The sequence below is a fragment of the Vipera berus genome (genome assembly GCF_964194415.1).
Source record: "Vipera berus genome assembly, chromosome: 6".
NCBI lineage: Eukaryota > Metazoa > Chordata > Lepidosauria > Squamata > Viperidae > Vipera > Vipera berus.
In genome coordinates, this window is record NC_138208.1 from 3,414,763 (window position 1) to 3,434,404 (window position 19,642).

The window sequence follows — 19,642 nt, forward strand, 5'->3', positions numbered from 1 at the left end:
AGTTGGAAGGGACTTGGGAGGTCTTCTAGTCCAACCCCCCCCCCAGCTCAAGCAGGAGACCATATTCCATTTCAGACAAACATCTGTCCAATTTCTTCTTAAGAGCCTCCAGTGATGGAGCACCCACCACTTCTGGAGGCAAGCATAATTGTTCTCACTGTTAGGAAGTTTCTCCTTAGTTCTAGGTTGGTTTTCTCCTTGCCTCGTTGCTTCTTGCCCTGCCTTCAGGTGTTTTGTAGAATAGGTTGAATTCCTCTTTTTTGGGTCAGATATTGGAAGACTGTGATCATGTCACCCCTAGTCCTTCTTTTCAATAACCTAGATATGCTCAATTCTTGCAACAAACAGATAGGTAGGGTAGGTAAGTACATAGATAAGATGATAGATAGATAGATAGATAGATAGATAGATAGATAGATAGATAGATAGATAGATAGATAGATAGATAGGGATGGATGGATGGATGGATGGATGGATGGATGGATATGGATCTATCGATAGACATAGTTGTTAGATAGAGTAGGTAAGTATATAGATAAGATGATAGATAAACAGACAGATGATGGATGGATGGATGGATGAATAGATCTAGATCTATCGATAGACAGTTGATATAGAGATAGATAGATAGATAGATACAGACAGACAGACAGATAAATACACAGACAGATGATGGATGGGTGGATGAATAGATAAGATATAGATCTATCGATAGACATAGTTGAGATAGACAGACAGACAGACAGACAGATATATGGATAGATGATATAGACAGAATATTTTATAGACGGATAGATAGATGATAAATAGATAGATGCAGTGGTGGAATTCAAATACCTGAACCATCAGTTCTCTTATTCAAATAGGCCTGGGCCTCCGAGGCCTAGAACGGACTTCCGGAAGTGGCATCCATGCACTTTTCAGCAGGCCCTTCTAGGCCTGGGAGGCCTCCTCCAGGCCTCCAAGGCCTAGACTGGACTTCTGGAAGCTATCCAGTTTTCCGAATGCAGCAAAATTTAGCTACCGGTTCTACTGAACCAGTGTGAACCAGCTGAATCCCAGCCCTGGATAGTTGGATGGATAGCTAGCTAGCTAGATACGATATAGATCTGTCGATAGATAGATATAGTTGATAGATATAGACAATCGGATGGAGAGGTGATTATTAGAGAGATACTTACGTAAAGAACAGACAGGGGTCCACTGAATCGTCTGATGTTAATCCCAAGCAGATACTTCAGCTGAGAAGTAAACACGTGCACAGCTGCTGCAGTTGTGAATCCACGCACAAGGGGCTCCGTGAGGTAGATGGCTACAAATCCAAAACGAAGCAGTCCTAAACACAACTAATAGGGAGAAAACCCACATTCTAGCAAGAGTCATTGAAATCACTTTGGGTTTTTAAACAAGTTCACAGCAGCATGCCTTTCCCGCCCCACACAATTTCCTTACAAGAACATAAGCCAGAGGTTTCCAGGCATAGAGGATGAAAAGATAATAATAATAATAATAATAATAATAATAATAATAATAATAATAATAAGAAGAAGAAGAAGAAGAAGAAGAAGAAGAAGAAGTAGTAGTAGTAGTAGTTGGAAGGGACCTTGGAGGTCATCTAGTCCAACCCCCTGCTCAGGCAGGAAACCCTATACCATTTCAGGCAAATGGCTGTCCAGTCTCTTCTTAAAAACTTCCAGCGTTATGTGAAAATATTTGATTAATGAGAATCGTGAAGGGTGACAACCGCTGTGCATTTTTTTTTGTTCTTCTCTGTAAGACTTTTTTCCAAGTCCGTTGTGTAACGTAAGCAAATCTGTCCAATTTGAGCAGGAAATTAAGTTATTTTTGAAATAAAGAGCCAGGTTAACTTAGCGGAGGTTTCTTGTTTCCATAACAAATGCCAAGTACAAAGTCTGCAACGTAACTTGGCCACACCTTTCTCATACTCTAAATCGGCGTCTCCTATCACCTACTAGACCACACCACCACAAAAACACTCGTGGACTTGACCAAAGAAAATATTTGCAGCTCAAGGTTGAACGGTGGGCTCTTTGCTGCTCTCCGAGCTTGGTCATTTCCTTGCAGACGTTTCATTACCAAACCAGATTACAGCATCAGTGAGACGTCTGCAGGAACACCACCAAGCTCAGAGGACCCCACGTTGAGGGAAGATACTCAGCCTCATCTTGAATGGCCAAAAAAAATAAAAAGGAAAATCAGATTTTGACTTAGATGAAAGCAATAGCCAAATCTGCTTCTGAATCTGAATTCTCTGTGGGTTGCCCCAAAGAAGAGGGAGTCAAGCTGTTCTCCAAAGCGCCTGAAGGCAGGAGAAGAAGCAACGGATGGAAACTCATCAAGGAGAGAAGCAACCTGGAACTCAGGAGAAATTTCCACACAGGACAATTAATCAGTGGAACAGCCTGCCTCCAGAAGTTGTGACTGCTCCAACACTAGAGGTTTTTAAGAAGAGACTGGACAGCCATTTGCCTGAAATGGAATAAGGTCTCCTGCCTGAGCAGGGGACTGGACTAGAAGACCTCCAAGGTCCTATTCTATTCTATTCTATTCTATTCTATTCTATTCTATTCTATTCTATTCTATTCTATTCTATTCTATTCTATTCTATTAATTATTATTCTATTCTAATTCTAATTCTATTCTTCTATTCTATTCCATTCCATATAATCCATTCCATTTTTTCTCCTCTTCTCCTCCTCTTCCTCTCTATTCCAGGGGTCTTCAAACTTGGCCCTTTTATGACTTGTGGACTTCAACTCCCAGAATTCCTCAGCCAGGCACGCTGGCTGAGGAATTCTGGGAGTTGAAGTCCACAAGTCATAAAAGGGCCAAGTTTGAAGACCCCTGCTCTATTCTATTCCATTGTACTCCATTCCATTCCATATATTCCATTCCATTTTTTCTATTCTAATTCTAATTCTATTCTTCTCTTCTCTTCCGTTCTATTTTTTTCTCTTCTCTTCCAAATTTCTATTCAGTTCTGTTCTGTTCTATTCTTATTTCTATTTCTATTTAGCTGCTGCACTCCTTACCTGTATAACCCCTGACAGCAAGGTGACTGCCACTGCCACTTTCACCCGCATAGCATCGCGGGCGTCGGTCCCGTTCGTCGAGTTGGTATCCGTCACGCCAGGCCATTCATCGGGGACTTCTCTCACAGCTACTCCGCCAATCATCAGGCTGATCACTGCAAAGGTTCCTGCGAGAAGTTGAGGTGGGAGAAGCCAGTGTGAGGGCCAACAACATCCAGACACGTGAAAAGAAACCGCTTGAAAGAAACCTTTGTTGTTGGTTTTTGTTTTTTTTTACGAAACGACATATCGTCGGCACTTAACACCTGAAAAATTTGTCCAAGAACAACTAAAAGGTCTTTCAAATGTATGCCGGAAACGTACGGGCAGTCCTCGACACACGATCATTCCTTTAGTGACCGTTCAAAGTTACTACGGCGCTGGAAAAGCGACTTTATGACGGCTCTTCCCAGTGTTGTGATTCAGGGTCAGCCTGTGGGTTCGGCAGTTGGGTCGGACGACTCAGAGGAGGAGGAGGAGGGGGTTGTTGAAGAGCTTGATGAGAGCCCTCAGCCAGGCCCCTCTCACCTGGTCACGACGCAGACCCAGCTGTGTGAGCCTGACAGCGTGGATGAAGATGACCCACAGCTGGCCCTGTTCAAGGACACCCGACGCAGGAGGCAGTCAATTAGGAGTAAACAGAGGAAGGCAATGGGGCTTCTCGGAAGGAGGCAGAGAGAAGCCACGCCCTGAACTGTATAAAAGGGGAATGTGTGGGAGGGCTGGTTTGCTGAAGGCAACCGCTTGGATAGTTCCTGTTTCTTAAAGCTCCTGTTTCTTGGTTGGTGTCTGTTTTATGTTAATAAATTTGGCAGGCTTTATTCCAGCCTCTTGCCGTTTGTAAAGGGGTTGTTCCTGCCTTTTCTGCAGGGCCGGTAGCAGGCTGGTACAGAACACCCAGCAGCATCCCCACGGTCACGTGATCAAAATCCGGGCACTCGTACAGATCGTCCTCCAATTTCAATGGTTCATTTAGCGACCGTTCAGAGTTACAACGGCACTGGACGAAGGGACTTGTGACCGTTTTTCACACTTACGACCTTTGCAGGATCCCCTTGGTCAGGGGGTGAAAATTCAGACGCTTGGCAACCGACTCATATTTATGACGGCTGCAGTGTTCCGGGATCCCTTTTTGAGGCCTCGTGACATGCAAAGTCAAGGGGGGGGGGAGGAAAGGAAGCCAGATTCATTTAACAACCGTGTGGCTAACTTAGCAACTGTAGTGATCCACTGAACAACGGTGTCGAGAAGGGTGGTAAAATGGGGCAAGGTTCACTTAAGGTATGTCTCACTTACTGTTGGGCTCCATCGTGGTCATAAGGCAAGGACTACCTGTATAGGTTAACTTTGACCTGTGTAACAAAGGTAGTCGGCTTTAAAAAGATGGAGAGGGAACGAGCACAGCTGGCTAAATGGACTCTTTTGATCAAAGAGAAAAATATAAGGGCTTTTGTTTCTACGTGGAAACCGCTTCTGGACTTTGTGCTTGAGGGAGGGGGAAAAAAGATGATCCTACGATTTGGGGTTTTGCTGATTGGGCTGATTTGTTGGTATTTTTTATTTTATTTATTTATTTTAATCCCATTTACATCCCGCCCTTCTCCGAAGACTCAGGGCCGCTTACAATTTAAAGCACAAATCAATGTGCTTAGCAATAGCCTTCATTCTATGTATATGCCTGCTTATTAGGGCTTTCACACACACCCCAAGCGGCATTATTACAAAGTCAGCTTAATTGCCCCCAACAATCTGGGTCCTCATTTTACCTACCTGGGAAGGATGGAAGGCTGAGTCAACCTTGAGCCTGGTGGGACTCGAACCTGCACTAATTGCAGGCAGCTGGTGTTACTTAAGGAGGCATTAGCCCACTGCTCCACCAAGGCTCATATAGATATAGAAATGGCTCATTCGTAGCACTATAGAAATGTCAAAAGGTTGAGATTTGACCTTAATGCCTTATTTTACTGCAGGTCGGACGTCAGCGCCTTTTCTGTCTTTCCCTCCCCCTTCTCCGCACTTCTCTTTTTCCTCTTGCCCTACTGTTGTCCCTTACTATTTGCTTTTGTACTTTCACCAGGCTCCAGGTTGACTCAGCCTTCCGTCCTTCCCAGGTAGGTAAAATGAGGACCCAGATTGTTGGGGGCAATTAAGCTGACTTTGTAATAATGCCGCTTGGGGGGGGCGAAAGCCCTAATAAGCAGGCATATACATAGAATGAAGGCTACTGCTAAGCTTGTAAGCCGCCCTGAGTCTTCGGAGAAGGGCGGGATATAAATGGAATTAAAATAAAATAAAATAAATAAATATTTTATGTTATAAATGAAGCTTACAAATCGCATTTTAAAAAAATAAAAAGAGATGTAGAGGGTTCCACCAACTATATTATCACGAACACAGTCATCTAAACTAGGAAGTCATCTAAACTGGAGGATGTGTGGACTTCAACTCCCAGAATTCTGGCTGGGGAATTCTGGGAGCTGAAGTCCACACATCTTCCAGTTGCCAAAGTTGAGGCACACTGAGAATAGAATAGAATAGAATAGAATAGAATAGAATAGAATAGAATAGAATAGAATAGAATAGAATAGGAAATACAGAATAGAATAGAATAGAATAGAATAGAATAGAATAGAATAGAATAGAATAGAATAGAATAGAATAGAATAGAATAGAATAGAATAGAATAGAATAGGAAATACAGAATAGAATAGAATAGAATAGAATAGAATAGAATAGAATAGAATAGAATAGAATAGAATAGAATAGGAAATACAGAATAGAATAGAATAGAATAGAATAGAATAGAATAGAATAGAATAGAATAGAATAGGAAATACAGAATAGAATAGAATAGAACAGAACAGAATAAGGAATAGAATAGAAAATATGGAATAGAATAGAATAGAACAGAACGGAACGGAACAGATATGGAATGGAATAGAATATAGGAGAATAGAATAGAATAGAATAGAATAGAATAGAATAGAATAGAATAGAATAGAATAGAATAGAATAGAATAGAATAGAATAATAGAATAGAATAGAATAGAATAGAATAGAATAGAATAGAATAGAATAGAATAGAATAGAAGAGAAGAGAAGAGAAGAGAAGAGAAGAGAAGAGAAGAGAAGAGAAGCTGGAAGGGACCTTGGAGGTCTTCTAGTCCAGCGCCCTGCTCAAGCAGGAGAACCTACACCGTCTCAGACAAGTGACTGTCTAGTCTCTTCTTAAAAACCTCCAGTGATGGAGCCTCCACGATTTCTGAAGGCAAGGCAAACTACAAAAACCATTGGTACATTAAGAGAGTTACCTATTGATATATGTCTGGAAGTTCCAAAAAATGTATATAAAAAGACAGGATAAAAAGAAGAATACAGGCCAAACACTGGAGGAACTGCAGCCAGCGACGCATAAGCCAATCCTGAGAGAAACATTAAAGGAAAAAAAAGGAAATAAGTGAGATGCACATAAGATCCCAACCGAATTATTGGAATAAATGGTTCAATGCAGAATAGTTAGACGGTTGCAGTTTATCCGTGTTTTTCCCCCCAGCAACAAGTTCGAAAGTAAAATGTCAAATTTCAAAGATCCTCCTAACTAAATTATCACCACAGGTAGTCCTCGATGTATAACCACTCATTTAGTGACTGTGTTAAATTACAACCGCACCGGAAAAAGTGACTTATGACTGTTTTCCACACTTACGACCGCTGCAGCATCCCCAAACATCAGATTCGGATGTTTGGTAACTGACTCGTATTTATGACGGTTTGCAGCGTCCCCCAGGGGTCACGTGATCCCCCTTTGCGACCTTCTGACAAGCAGAGTCAAATGTTACTAATTTAACAACTGCAGTGATTTCACTTAAGGATGGTGGCCATAAAAGTCGTAAAATGGAGCAGAGTTCACTTAGCAACGGTCTCGCTTAGTGAGGGAAACTTTGGGCTGTGTTGTGGTTATAAGTTGAGGATTACCCACATTGCCCATATTGGGGCAAAACTCACTTGTCTTGCTTAGCAGCGGAAATTCCTGAGCCAGCATAGGGGAACTATGACCCCTTTATGACTTGCGGACTTTAACTCCCAGAATTCCTCAGCCAGCATGGGAAAACAATGGCCCCTCCATGACTTGTGGATTTCAACTCCCAGAATTCCTCAGCCAGAGTGCCTGGCTGAGGAATTCTGGGAGTTGAAGTCCACAAGTCATCAAAGGGCCAAGTTTAAAGACCCCTGATATAGACTTTAGGAGGAGTGGACTTCAACTCCCAGAATTCCTCAGCCAGCATGCCTGGCTGAGGAATTCTGGGAGTTGAAGTCCACAAGTCATCAAAGGGCCAAGTTTAAAGACCCCTGATATAGACTTTAGGAGGAGTGGACTTCAACTCCCAGAATTCCTTAGCCAGCATGCCTGGCTGAGGAATTCTGGGAGTTGAAGTCCACAAGTCATCAAAGGGCCAAGTTTAAAGACCCCTGATATAGACTTTAGGAGGAGTGGACTTCAACTCCCAGAATTCCTCAGCCAGCATGCCTGGCTGAGGAATTCTGGGATTTGAAGTCCACAAGTCATCCAAGGGCCAAGTTTGAAGACCCTTGATTCGAGGGGGTTGAAGATTTTGTTTTTCAAAGTGGCAGTTTTACTAACCTTGAGGCAGCTGCATGACCCCCGTGCTGATCCCTGAGACAACGTCTCCCATCAAATATTTTTTCACGGGATAGTGAGGAAGCCATGTTAAAATCGGGAAAAAGCTGTAGAGGACCGATTTGGCTTTTTTGGAAGAACAGCTGAAAACACCCAAAGCAAAAAGAAGGGGTCAGTCAATCGAAAGAAACTTGTCAAGAGTGAAAATCTTTTTGTGTTCATTTTACGTCTCCAGTTCTGCAGAGGTTTGCTGAGGAAAAGATATATGGAAACTGGGTTATTCAAAGAAATGAGTGGCATAATGAAATATGGAATATGGCAATAAATGACACATTAACAGAAATTAAATTTGAAAAAGGGATGATTAAAGTAAACAATTATAATGAAATATGGGAGGATTCTATGAAAACAGTGGCAAAGGGAATCAACCTACTCAAGAATATATGATGTTTCGGAGGGGATAAGGGCACAATTGAAATATATTGTGTATTGTTAGTTGTTATATGAGAAGAAATATAGGGAATAAAAATGGTCTCCAGGGGGGTGGGTACACTGTAACATTTCTGAATTACAGTGAAAATATATTAGCACAGGTGGGCTCTTGGCTTATGACTGCAACTGGGCCTGTTGTAAGGAAAACAACAGAACAGAATAGAATAGGATAGAATAGAATATTGGGAATGGAATAGAATAGAATAGAATAGAAATACAGAATAGAATAGAATAGAATAGAATAGAATAGAATAGAATAGAATAGAATAGAATAGAATAGAATAGAGAATAGAATAGAATAGAATAGAACAGAATAGAATAGAATTTGGAATGGAATGGAATAATAGAAGAATAGAATAGAATAGAATAGAATAGAATAGAATAGAATTTGGAATGGAATGGAATAGAAGAATAGAATAGAATAGAATAGAATAGAATAGAATAGAATAGAATAGAATAGAATAGAATAGAATAGAATAGAATAGAATAGAATAGAATAGAATAGAATCTGGAATGGAATGGAATGGAATTGAATGGAATGGAATAGAATAGAATAGAATAGGAATAGAACAGCAACCCCTGTTTAGGCAGGAAATCCTATACCATGGTATTGTATTGTATTGTATTCTCTATTCCATTCCACTCCACTCCATTTCATTCCATCACTAAACGACTTTCTGTTAAGTCGAGGACTACCAGAACGGGATCCGAAGAATGGCCAGCTGATTAGTTTAATGAAACCACGCATATTTTATGTCTTACCGAAGAGCGTGCGCTATCTTTTGGCCAAGAGGCCGCGTTGTTTTGTCCTTTGCGTGCAGCTGCCCTTGCAGAATCCCGTGACTGTAAACCTGTCTCTCCACGTGGTACACGGGTGATGATGTGGGCCCCGCTCCATCTTCTCCCTCATGTTCCATAGTATGTATTCAACAAACGTGAGGACGGGGGAGACACGTCCCTTCAGGCTGCCTGTACAAAAAGATTAGCACGGAGTGTTTCTTTCTGTTGAGAAGAAATGCAGAAGAAACCTTCTGGATCTCTGCCAGGCTTTTATTGAACGGAAGGAAGGAAGGAAGGAAGGAAGGAAGGAAGGAAGGAAGGAAGGAAGGAAGGAAGGAAGGAAGGAAGGAAAGGAAGGATGGATGAGAAAGATAAGAAAGAAACAAAAGTGAGAAAGAAGGAAAGAAAAAAGGATGAAAGGAAAGTTTAGAAAGAAAGAAGGATTAGAAAGATAAAGTTTAGAAAGATTAGAAAGATAAGAAAGATTAGAAAGAAAGAAAGAAAGTAAGAAAGAAGGAAAGAAAAAAGGAAAGTTTAGAAAGAAAGAAAGATTTGAAAGATAAGAGTTTAGAAAGAAAGAAAGATTAGAAAGATAAGAAAGAAAGATCAGAAAAATAAGAAAGAAATGAAAGTAAGAAAGAAGGAAAGAAAAAAGAAAGGAAAGTTTAGAAAGAAAGATTAGAAAGATAAGAAAGATTAGAAAAATAAGAAAGAACAGAAAAATAAAAACAAACAAAAGAAGGAAAGAAAAAAGGAAGAAAGGAAAGTTTAGAAAGATTAGAAAGATAAGAAAGAAACGAAAGTAAGAAAGAAGGAAAGAAAAAAGAAAAGAAGAAATGAAAGTTCAGAAAGAAAGAAAGCAGGAAAAACGTAAATTAGCAAACCATCCTTCCTCTGAACACTTTTTTTTAGTGTAGATTTAATTTAGACAAAAACGCACATAGCCCTCAACTTACAACAGTTAGTTTAGTGACCACTCAAAGTCACAAGGGCACCAAGAAAACTGGCTTACGACCATTTTTCACGTTTATGACCGTTGCTAGCCTCCCCCCCCCCAGGGTCACGGGATCAAAATTCAGACGGTTGGCAGCTGACTCCTATTTACGACGGTCGCAAGTGTCCCCGGGAAGTGACCTTTTGACAGGCCAATCCAGATTCACAACAGCTTACTCACTTAAGAACTGAAGCGATTCATCTTAACAACTCTGGGCAGAAAAGTTGTTAAGACGGGGCAAAATTCCCTTTAACCACCGTCTCGCTTAGCGACGGAAATTTTGAGCTCAGCTGTGGTCGTAAGCCGGGGACAATTTGTAAATCTGCTCTGGATTTCAGTTTCTCTGTGTGACGAAAGGAAAAAACAGGAATGATTTTAAAAATCGCTCTTTCAAAAACCCTAGAAGGGCAGCACAAAGAGAGCTAAAGAGACTTTTTTTACGCCTTTCCTTTGTTGACCCCTCGCGACCCCACGGACAACGTTCCTCCAGGCCTTCCTGTCCTCTACCATCTTCTGGAGTCCATTTAAGCTCACGCCTACTGCTTCAGTGACTCCATCCAGCCACCTCGTTCTCTGTCGTCCCCTTCTTCTCTTGCCCTCAATCTTTCCCAGCATTAGGCTCTTCTCCAGCAAGTCCTTCCTTCTCATTAGATGGCCAAAGTATTTGAGTTTTAGCTTCAGAATCTGGCCTTCTAAAGAGCAGTCAGGGTTGATCTCCTCTAGGACTGACCGGTTTGATCGCCTTGCAGTCCAAGGGACTCGCAGGAGTCTTCTCCAGCACCAGAGTTCAAAGGCCTCCATTCTTTGGCGCTCGGCCTTTCTTACGGGCCAACTTTCACTGCCATACATTGCAACTGGGAAAACCACAGCCTTGACCGCCTTTCCTTATCTGTCAGATAAAGACTCTTAATCCTACCCAATCAAAGTAAGCTTTTAAAAGATTTACTGCTGCGGATCGACTAGCAAACGGGGGACAAAGAGACTCTACCAAAGAGGAATACCATAGGCCCGTCTCAAAAACCTCTAATGATGGATGTCTACGGAGATTCTCAGTCACACAGGTCGCTGTTGTCCCAAGGATCCTTTCCCCCCCCCCCAAAAGGCAATTGGACCTTCTTGGATTTTCCTTGAAGACCTTTCACTTCTCCAAAAAGCTTCATCTGTTCCTAGCGGTCCCTGCTGAACAGATGAAGCTTCTGGGATGAGAAGCGAAAGGTCTTCAAGGAGAAACCAAGGAAGTCCAGTTGCCTTTTGAGAAGGCAACTCCAGGGATGGAGCAACTCACAACTTCTGAAGGCAACTTCCCTTCCACTGGTGAATTGTCCTCGCTGTCAGGAAATTCTTCCCGAGTTCTAGGTTGCTTCTCTCCTTGATAAGCTTCCATCCGTTGCTTCTGGTCCTGCCCTCAAGTGCTTTGGAGAATAAATCATTTATAACAATGTATTTTCATTAAACTTTTGTCCCCGCGAGTCCCAGTATTTTATCAACAGGATGGATGCGTATTCTGCGCAGGCAACAATGAAAAGCTCACCAATGCCCTCTCTTTTTTTTATTTTTCTTTTTTTTCTTCAAATCACATGCTTCTTTACACAGCCAGCTGATTTAACAATGACTCTTCTACAATCCACCCAAATGTTCCATGATTCATTTAGATAACCGGTGGCTTTAGTTCTTATTCCAAATGTCCGGCCTATCTTCCTCTAGGAAAATGTGATTTAATTTCTTCACTCGGGTTCCCCCCCCCCCGTTGTTTCTAGAAACATCAAAGGCCATATTAAAATGTTCTTTAGGCCATATCAAAATGTTCTTTAGGCCGATTCCTGGACCAACCCATTTCACTTGGCAGCTTCCATAAAAAGCAGGAGAACTTTTTAATTAATTACCACCCCAAAGTCAACGGAGATTCAAACGTGGCTTTGAGGTTGAGTTACCTAACCCTTGCCAATGACAAGAGAAGGAAAGAGAAGAGCAATATTTCTGTAGCTTGGGCCACCATGTTTTCTCTGGATGAAAATGGCCCACCTTTAGAGAAATTGTAGCTTGCTGCAGCTAATGTTGATATAGCAAAAGTCATTCTCCCACCTAACCTGAAGTCATTCAGATGTGTGAATCTGAACACTGGCCCCTATCCAACAAAATAAAATTCAACGTAGATACAAGTAAGATTTTACGCTTAGACAAGAAAAAAATAACTCTGCAGGTATAGACTAGGTCAGGGGTAGGCAACCTCGGCTCTTTTATGACTCATGGACTTCAACTCCCAGAATTCCTGAGCCAGCCACGCTGAGGGGAAAGGGAGAAGGTTTCCAAGCTGAGCCATGCTGGCTCAGGAATTCTGGGAGTTGAAGTCCATGAGTCATAAAAGAGCCGAGGTTGCCTACCCCTGGACTAGGTGAAACCTGGCTTAATGCCAGTAACTGTGAGAGGGATCTTGGGAGTCCTAGTGGACAATGCCTTAAAGAGGAGCCCGCCGTGTGCTGCAGCTGACAAAAAAGCCAACGCAATCCCAGGCTGCATTAACAGAAGCATAGAATCAAGATCATGTGAAGAGTTAATACCGCTTTACAAGGACGTGGGAAGACCACCACTTAGAATACGGGCATCCAGTTTTGGTTGCCACGATGTGAAAAAAGATGTTGAGATTCTAGAAAGAGTGCAGAGAAGAGCAACAAAGATGATCAGGGGACTGGAGCCTAAAACATATAAGGAACGTTGGCTGGAATTGGGTACGTCTAGTAGTCTAAATGAAAAGAAGGATTAGGGGAGACACAATAACCGTCTTCCAATATTTGAGGGGCTCCTACAAAGACGAGGGGGTGAAGCTATTCTCCAAAGCGCCTGAAGGCAGGACAAGAAGCAACGGATGGAAACTCATCAAGGAGAGAAGCAACCTAGAACTAAGGAGGAATTTCCTAATAATGAGAACAATTAATCAGTGGAACTCCTTGCCTCCAGAAGTTGTGAGTGTTTCATCACTGGAGGTTTTTAGGAAGAGACTGGACAACCATTTGTCTGACATGGTAGAGGGTTTCCTGCCTAAGCAGAGGGTTGGACTAGATGACCTCCAAGGTCCCTTCCGACTCTATTGTTATTAATTATTGTCGTTGTTGCTGTTAACTCTCCTGTACCTGGTGTCCTCCTCCGGTTAGATGGGAATTCAGACTGCAGTTATACCAACATAAATAACCCTTGTTTTTCTCAATAACCCGTCTCTACTTCTAGGAACTGAAACATGATTCAAATACTGTGGGACATACATTACCAAATTTACAGTACATCGAGTTTCCTTTAACAAGCTGATACATCAATTTTGAAATGATGCGTTTCAGGAAGCAGAGATGTTAATTCCCTGTGAGGTTTTACAGCCGTATGTTGATTGTTCTGTAGAGGTTTTAGCTGGAATCTCCTCGTTGAAATTCAACGCTTATAAAATTCTGAGTTCATATAAAAATATCCAGCAGACGTTTCCCTGCTCTAAAAAACATGTCTTCACGTTTCTATCTGAACATTTTGGGTGCTCGAGTATCCAGATCTTCCTGGCCAGAACTGTTCAAAGTTGAAATAAACTTGCTAATTTCTTTGTTTGTATCCTTTTATTATTTTTTACAAGTAACTGAAGGCTACAAGAATATCCAACACACCTTCATCTTCCTATCTTCCCCACAACAACCCTGCGAGGTGGGTTGGGCTGAGAAAGAGGGACTGGCCCAGCTGGATTTCATGGCTAAAGTGGGACTAGAACTCATCGTCTCCTGGTGTTTTTCTGGCTTTCACGCCTAAGGCGGAACTAGAACTCACCATCTCCTGGTGATTGGTCCAAAGTCACCCAGCTGGCTTTCATGCCTAAGGCGGGACTAGAACTCTCAGTCTCCTAATGATTGGTCCACAGTCACCCAGCTGGCTTTCATGCCTAAGGCGGGACTAGAACTCTCAGTCTCCTGGTGATTGGCCCAAAGTCACCCAGCTGGCTTTCGTGCTTAAGGCGGGACTAGAACTCTCAGTCTCCTGGTGATTGGTCCACATTCACCCAGCTGGCTTTCATGCCTAAGGCGGGACTAGAACTCTCAGTCTCCTGGTGATTGGCCCAAAGTCACCCAGCTGGCTTTCGTGCTTAAGGCGGGACTAGAACTCTCAGTCTCCTGGTGATTGGTCCACAGTCACCCAGCTGGCTTTCATGCCTAAGGCGGGACTAGAACTCTCAGTCTCCTGGTGATTGGTCCAAACTCACCCAGCTGGCTTTCATGCCTAAGGCAGGATTAGAACTCACCATCTCCTGGTGATTGGTCCACAGTCACCCAGCTGGCTTTCATGCCTAAGGCGGGACTAGAACTCTCAGTCTCCTGGTGATTGGTCCAAAGTCACCCAGCTGGCTTTCATGCCTAAGGCGGGATTAGAACTCACCATCTCCTGGTGATTGGTCCAAAGTCACCCAGCTGGCTTTCATGCCTAAGGCGGGACTAGAACTCACCATCTCCTGGTGATTGGTCCACAGTCACCCAGCTGGCTTTCATGCCTAAGGCGGGACTAGAACTCTGTCTCCTGGTGATTGGTCCAAAGTCACCCAGCTGGCTTTCATGGCTAAAACGGGATTAGAACTCACCGTCTTCTGGTGATTGGCCGAAAGCCACCTAGCCAACTTTCTTGGCTAAGGCGGGACTAAGAACTCACGGTCTCCCACTTTCTCATCTGGTGCTTTCACCAAACTGCTTTGCGCGCGTCTTGTATGTTCTTTCCAACCCTTTAAATGTGCGTACCGCCACAACTGATCACCTTTTTATTTCCTTTCCGCTGCATCCTGTGTCTTATTTGTTTCTTCCAATAAGTAACTGAAAGCAATCATCAAGGAAATAATCCAAATGACGCACTCTACAGCAGAGTTCTCCAACTTTGGCAACCTGTGGACTTCAACTCCCAGAATGCCCTAGCCGATCATATTGCAACAGCGCTGGGGAAAAAATGACTCACTTTTTAACGAGAAACAGGAAGTTTCTCATTAATGCCAGGTTGCTTCTCCCTTTGATCCGTTTCCAACGTGCCAACCAGCCTGTCTTTACAATGGGTGCAGTGTCCAGGGGCTGTGCGATTGTCGTTTTGTGATTCTGCCAGCAGGTTTCCCACAAGCAAAGGCCGTGGGGGGGAGAAGCCTGGATTTGCTTAAGGACTGCCAGGATTCATTGAACAACTGCAGTGACTGGCCTAATGGCTGTAGCTAAAATAAAATAAAAAAACGTTGCACAATCCTGCACCACTCCCTTAACACAACCGCCTTGCTTAGTGATGAAAAGTCTGGGCCCGTCTGCGGTCCTAAACTGAGGACTACTGGTACATAAGTGTCCAAACACAAAAGAGAAACACACACACACACACACCCAAAACAAGGAGGCACATTGCTAGAAAAAGTCGATCAAGTAGAAGAAAAAAAAAAGATTTTCAAGCCACTTGTCCTGTTGGAGGCCATGATGGCTATTTGAGAAATAACAGGGAATAAATCCATTTGGAATTCCTCTTCGCTTAAAAAAATCACCCTAAATTTTATTCACGGAGAGACTTGTTTACACCTAAACAGTCCTAAGTATCCCACATTTCTCAGTTTACACAATACAGGTAGTCCTCGACAATCGAGCCCAAAATTTCGGTTGCTAAAGGAGACGTTTGTTAAGCGAGCCTTGCCCCATTTTACGACCTTCCTCGGCCACCATCGTTTAAGTGAATCGCTGCCCTTGTTAAATTAGTAACCCAGTTGTTGCGTGAATCTGGCTTCCCCCCCCCGTTGACTTTGCTTGTCAGAAGGTCGCAAAAAGGGGACCACGTGACACCCCCTCCCCCGGGGACGCTGCGACCGTCATAAATACGAGTCAGATGCCAAGCGTCTGAATTTTGATCATGTGATGCTGCAATGGTGGTTAAGTGTGAAAAAGGGCCCTAAGTTACTCTTTTCCCAACGATGTTGTAGCTTCGAACGGTCACTCAACGAAGTGCCGTTAAGTCAAGGATTACTGTAGACTGAAGTGTGGGTCAGGAGGATGTGGAACTCACCGGAGGTCCCCTCTGCTGGATTTCTTTGCGATTGTGTGTCACCCGAGCCCAGGCTTATTGTGGCCATAAACAACTAAATGACTTTTGGTGTGGTTCAACGGTTTAATTGCAACTTGTGTGCAGTTAGATAGTCAGTCACCCGATTCTCCTCTGTGCGTGGAGTGCATTTGGGTACACCGTGTAAAACATATCCTCCTGATAAAGCATGATTAAGCACACAAGTGATGCAAGAAAGGACGGACGGAGACGGGAAAAAAAATTTAAGAAGCAGCTATAAAACAGTTAAAGGGAAGAAGACGGAGGGCAATCAGCTGACAAGGAGAATATACAGAAAAATCCACAGGGCCAGCAGATCTACTGGAGACAAACAAACAGTTCGGAGGAGTCCAAGATAAAACACGCTAATAATCGATTAAACCCAGACTCCCAATCCCGGGGTTGTCGAAAAAGCCTTTCGAAACCCAGGTTTTGCCAAACTAATCCATCTCACAGGACTGCTGCCCTAAGAAGGCACGGGGGGGGGGGGGGAGAGGGAATGTCCTGCAGAGTTTTTCCTAAGAAGTCGTAATTTCATTTCATAATTCAGACCCATCGCTAAAAGTTTGTAAAAACTGTCGGTAAAAAAAAAGGTTGGTAAAAAGAGTCATATTTTGTCAGAAAGAAAGAAAGAAAGAAAGAAAGAAAGAAAGAAAGAAAGAAAGAAAGAAAGAAAGAAAGAAAGAAAGAAAGAAAGAAAGAAAGAAAGAAAAAGGAAGGAAAGGAAGAGGAAGGAAGGGAGGAAGGAAGGAAGGAAGGAAGGGGGAGGGAAGAAGGAAGGAAGGGGAAGGGGAGAGAGGGAGGGGAGAGAGGGAGGGTAGAGATGGAAGGAAGAAAGAGAGAGAGAAAGAGAGGGAGGGAGGGAGGAAGGAAGGAAAGGAAGAGAAGAAAGGAAGGAAGGAAGGAAGAGGGAGGGAAGAAGGAAGGAAGGAAGGAAGGAAGGAAGGAAGGAAGGAAGGAAGGACCTCCTGCATTACAATAGCAAAATACCTCTTTCCCCCAATATAGATTTTTTTTGGGGGGGCAAACTCTCCAAAACCCCCACATATCCCCCAAAATGAGCAAAGGGGCTCAAACGTGAACCGAGTTCAGACGTGTTTCCCTCCAACGTCTGAACCTATTTAAAAGGGGGGGGGCACACTTTAGGATCTAAGGCTGAAAATCCTTCCCTTTCCGGGCTGCCTTCAAACGAAGCTCGGGGGGAGGAGGCGGCGGCGGGGGGGGGGCCCGCGGGCTCCTCGAATCGGCTTCGGACGCCTTTCACACAACCAAGCCACCCAACACGCATCTCCAGCCCGAGACGGGTTTCACAAGACCGGCTTTCTCCCTACACCCCCACCCAGCCACCCACCCACCCCTCCCTCCCTCGCTGCAATCACGTGTCGGAAAGGTCCTCTCCCCCGCAACCCGGGATCGGCTCAGATTTACCCCTGCGGCTGGGATGGCAGGCTCGGGAGAAGGGAAGAAAGAGAGAGAGAGAGAGAGAGAGAGGCTGGAGAGGGCCAAAAAGAAAAAAAAAAGAAAAAAAAAGGGACAGCCCAGGATGGTCGTCTGAACGCGGCGGGAGGAGGAAAGGAGGAGGGTGGGGTGGAAACCCGTGCACGCTTGATTTTTGCAACCGGAGCGGGCTTCTCCTTGCAAAGGCTGGGGGGAGGGAGGAAGCAAGGAGCCCCCACCCCCCCCACCCCACCCCGGGCTTGGAGGAAGCCAGCTCGACCTTGCTTCTCTTGCAAAAAAAAAATAAATGCAAAGACCTCCAAGCAACCCCAGAGCCGGACACGCATCCCGGCTTCTGCCCGGCGGAGGGAGAGAGAAAACGGCCGCCGCCTGCCCTGCCCGAACCGAGCCCGGCCGGCCGGCCACGCGCTGCTCACCTGCGCCGCCTCCGCTCGGCCTGGAAGCGCCGCCGAACCGGCCGCGGCCGCCTGGCTGCTCGCGCTCCAGATGCCCGGGCCAGCTCTCGGCCCCGCCCACTCGGCGGAGGAGGCTCCTCCCTCCCTCCCTCCGCCCCGCCCACTGCCGGCCAGCCCGAGCGCGGCTCTTGGCCGCCGGGGCTGGGAGGGCGGGGCCGCGCGCGCGCGCGCCTTGGCAGCAAAGGCTGCCGGGAGTGGTAGTTCGCCCTTGGGAGTCAGGCTTTGCCACGATTATTCTCCACCACCACCACCACCCCCCTCCAACTTTTTAATTTTGGAGCGGTGGAAAAGAGAGCCGGGTGGGGATATCTGGAGGCATTTGGGGGTGTTTGTTGTTGTTGTTGTTGTTGTTTTTTAGAACAATTCACCAAACTAAAACATTAGAAGGATTGAGGTTCTAAGGGTTAAGAAGAATTAACCCGCGGAACGACCTGCCTCCGGAAGTTGTGGATGCTCCATCACTGGAGGGTGTTTTTTTTTGGAAGAGACTGGGCAACCATCTGTCTGAAATGGTAGAGGGTCACCTGCCTGAGCGGGGCGGGGGTGGGCGGCTGGACTAGATGACCTCCAAGGTCCCTTCCAACTCTGTTATTGTTGTTGTTAATTCTCCTGTACTTGGTCTCCTCCTGAGCTATTAGCCACGGTTCTGTTCCGTTCCATTCCATTCCATTATTCTCTTCTCTTCTCTTCTCTTCTCTTCTCTTCTCTTCTCTTCTCTTCTCTTCTCTTCTCTTCTCTTCTATTCTGTAATTCTATTCTATTCTATTTCTATTCTATTCTGTAATTCTATTCTGTAATTCTATTCTAATTCTATTCTAATTCTATTCTATTCTATTCTATTCTGTTCTACATTCCTCTATTCTATTCTATTCTATTCTATTCTATTCTATTCTATTCTATTCTATTCTATTCTATTCTATTCTATTCTATTCTATTCTATTCTATTCTATTCTGTAATTCTATTCTATTTCTATTCTGTTCTATTCTGTTCTATTCTATTCTATTCTATTCTATTCTATTCTATTCTATTCTGTAATTCTATTCTATTCTATTTCTATTCTATTCTATTCTGTAATTCTATTCTAATTCTATTCTATTCTATTCTATTCTACATTCCTCTTCTATTCTATTCTGTAATTCTATTCTATTCTATTCTATTCTATTCTATTCTATTCTATTCTATTCTATTCTATTCTATTCTATTCTATTCTATTCTATTCTATTCTATTCTATTCTATTCTATTCTATTCCATTCCATTCCATTCCATTCCATTCCATTCCATTCTATTCTATTATTCCATTTATCGGTAAAGCATGTTTTACCTGCACGCATTAAACCAGGGGTCCCCAAGCTTGGCAACTTTTAAGATCTGGGGATTTCAACTCCCAGAATCCCCAGCCAGCCAAGCTGGGAGTTGAAGTCCCCAGGTCTTAAAAGTTGCCAAGCTTGGGGACCCCTGCATTAAGCTGTATGAATTAAGCCCTCCAGGATAAGTGCCTTTACCAGGGAGTAATGTAATGTTATTCGGCTATTCTTTTTCCTGCAGCTTTTTCTGTGCGCAGGACGAGGCTTTTGGCTGGCGAAAGGGAGATCTCTTTGCGTATGGGAAACAGAATTAAAAGTTTATTGAGAAATTCTTCTGTATTTCTAAATCAAGCA

The 19,642-nt window shown here is 43.8% G+C and overlaps 1 protein-coding gene across 4 annotated transcripts in view; it reads right to left on the reverse strand.

The window, feature by feature from the left end:
• The window catches only part of SLC26A5 (solute carrier family 26 member 5), a 42,057-nt gene extending 24,052 nt beyond the window's left edge, over positions 1–18,005 (reverse strand). The window contains exons 1-7 of one of the 4 annotated variants that reach the window (XM_081331539.1): positions 17,944–17,962; positions 10,178–10,340; positions 8,986–9,192; positions 7,735–7,874; positions 6,404–6,514; positions 3,054–3,220; positions 1,182–1,346 (exon numbers count right to left, since the gene is read on the reverse strand). In XM_081331539.1, the coding sequence (XP_081187665.1) occupies positions 1,182–1,346; positions 3,054–3,220; positions 6,404–6,514; positions 7,735–7,874; positions 8,986–9,140 (738 nt within the window). In that variant the 5' untranslated portion in view covers positions 9,141–9,192; positions 10,178–10,340; positions 17,944–17,962. Of the gene's footprint in view, positions 1–1,181; positions 1,347–3,053; positions 3,221–6,403; positions 6,515–7,734; positions 7,875–8,985; positions 9,193–10,177; positions 11,910–17,943 lie in introns of those variants that run through there. The other 3 variants (XM_081331540.1, XM_081331541.1, XM_081331538.1) reach the window with 3 other exon arrangements.
• Positions 18,006–19,642: the final 1,637 nt, after the last annotated feature.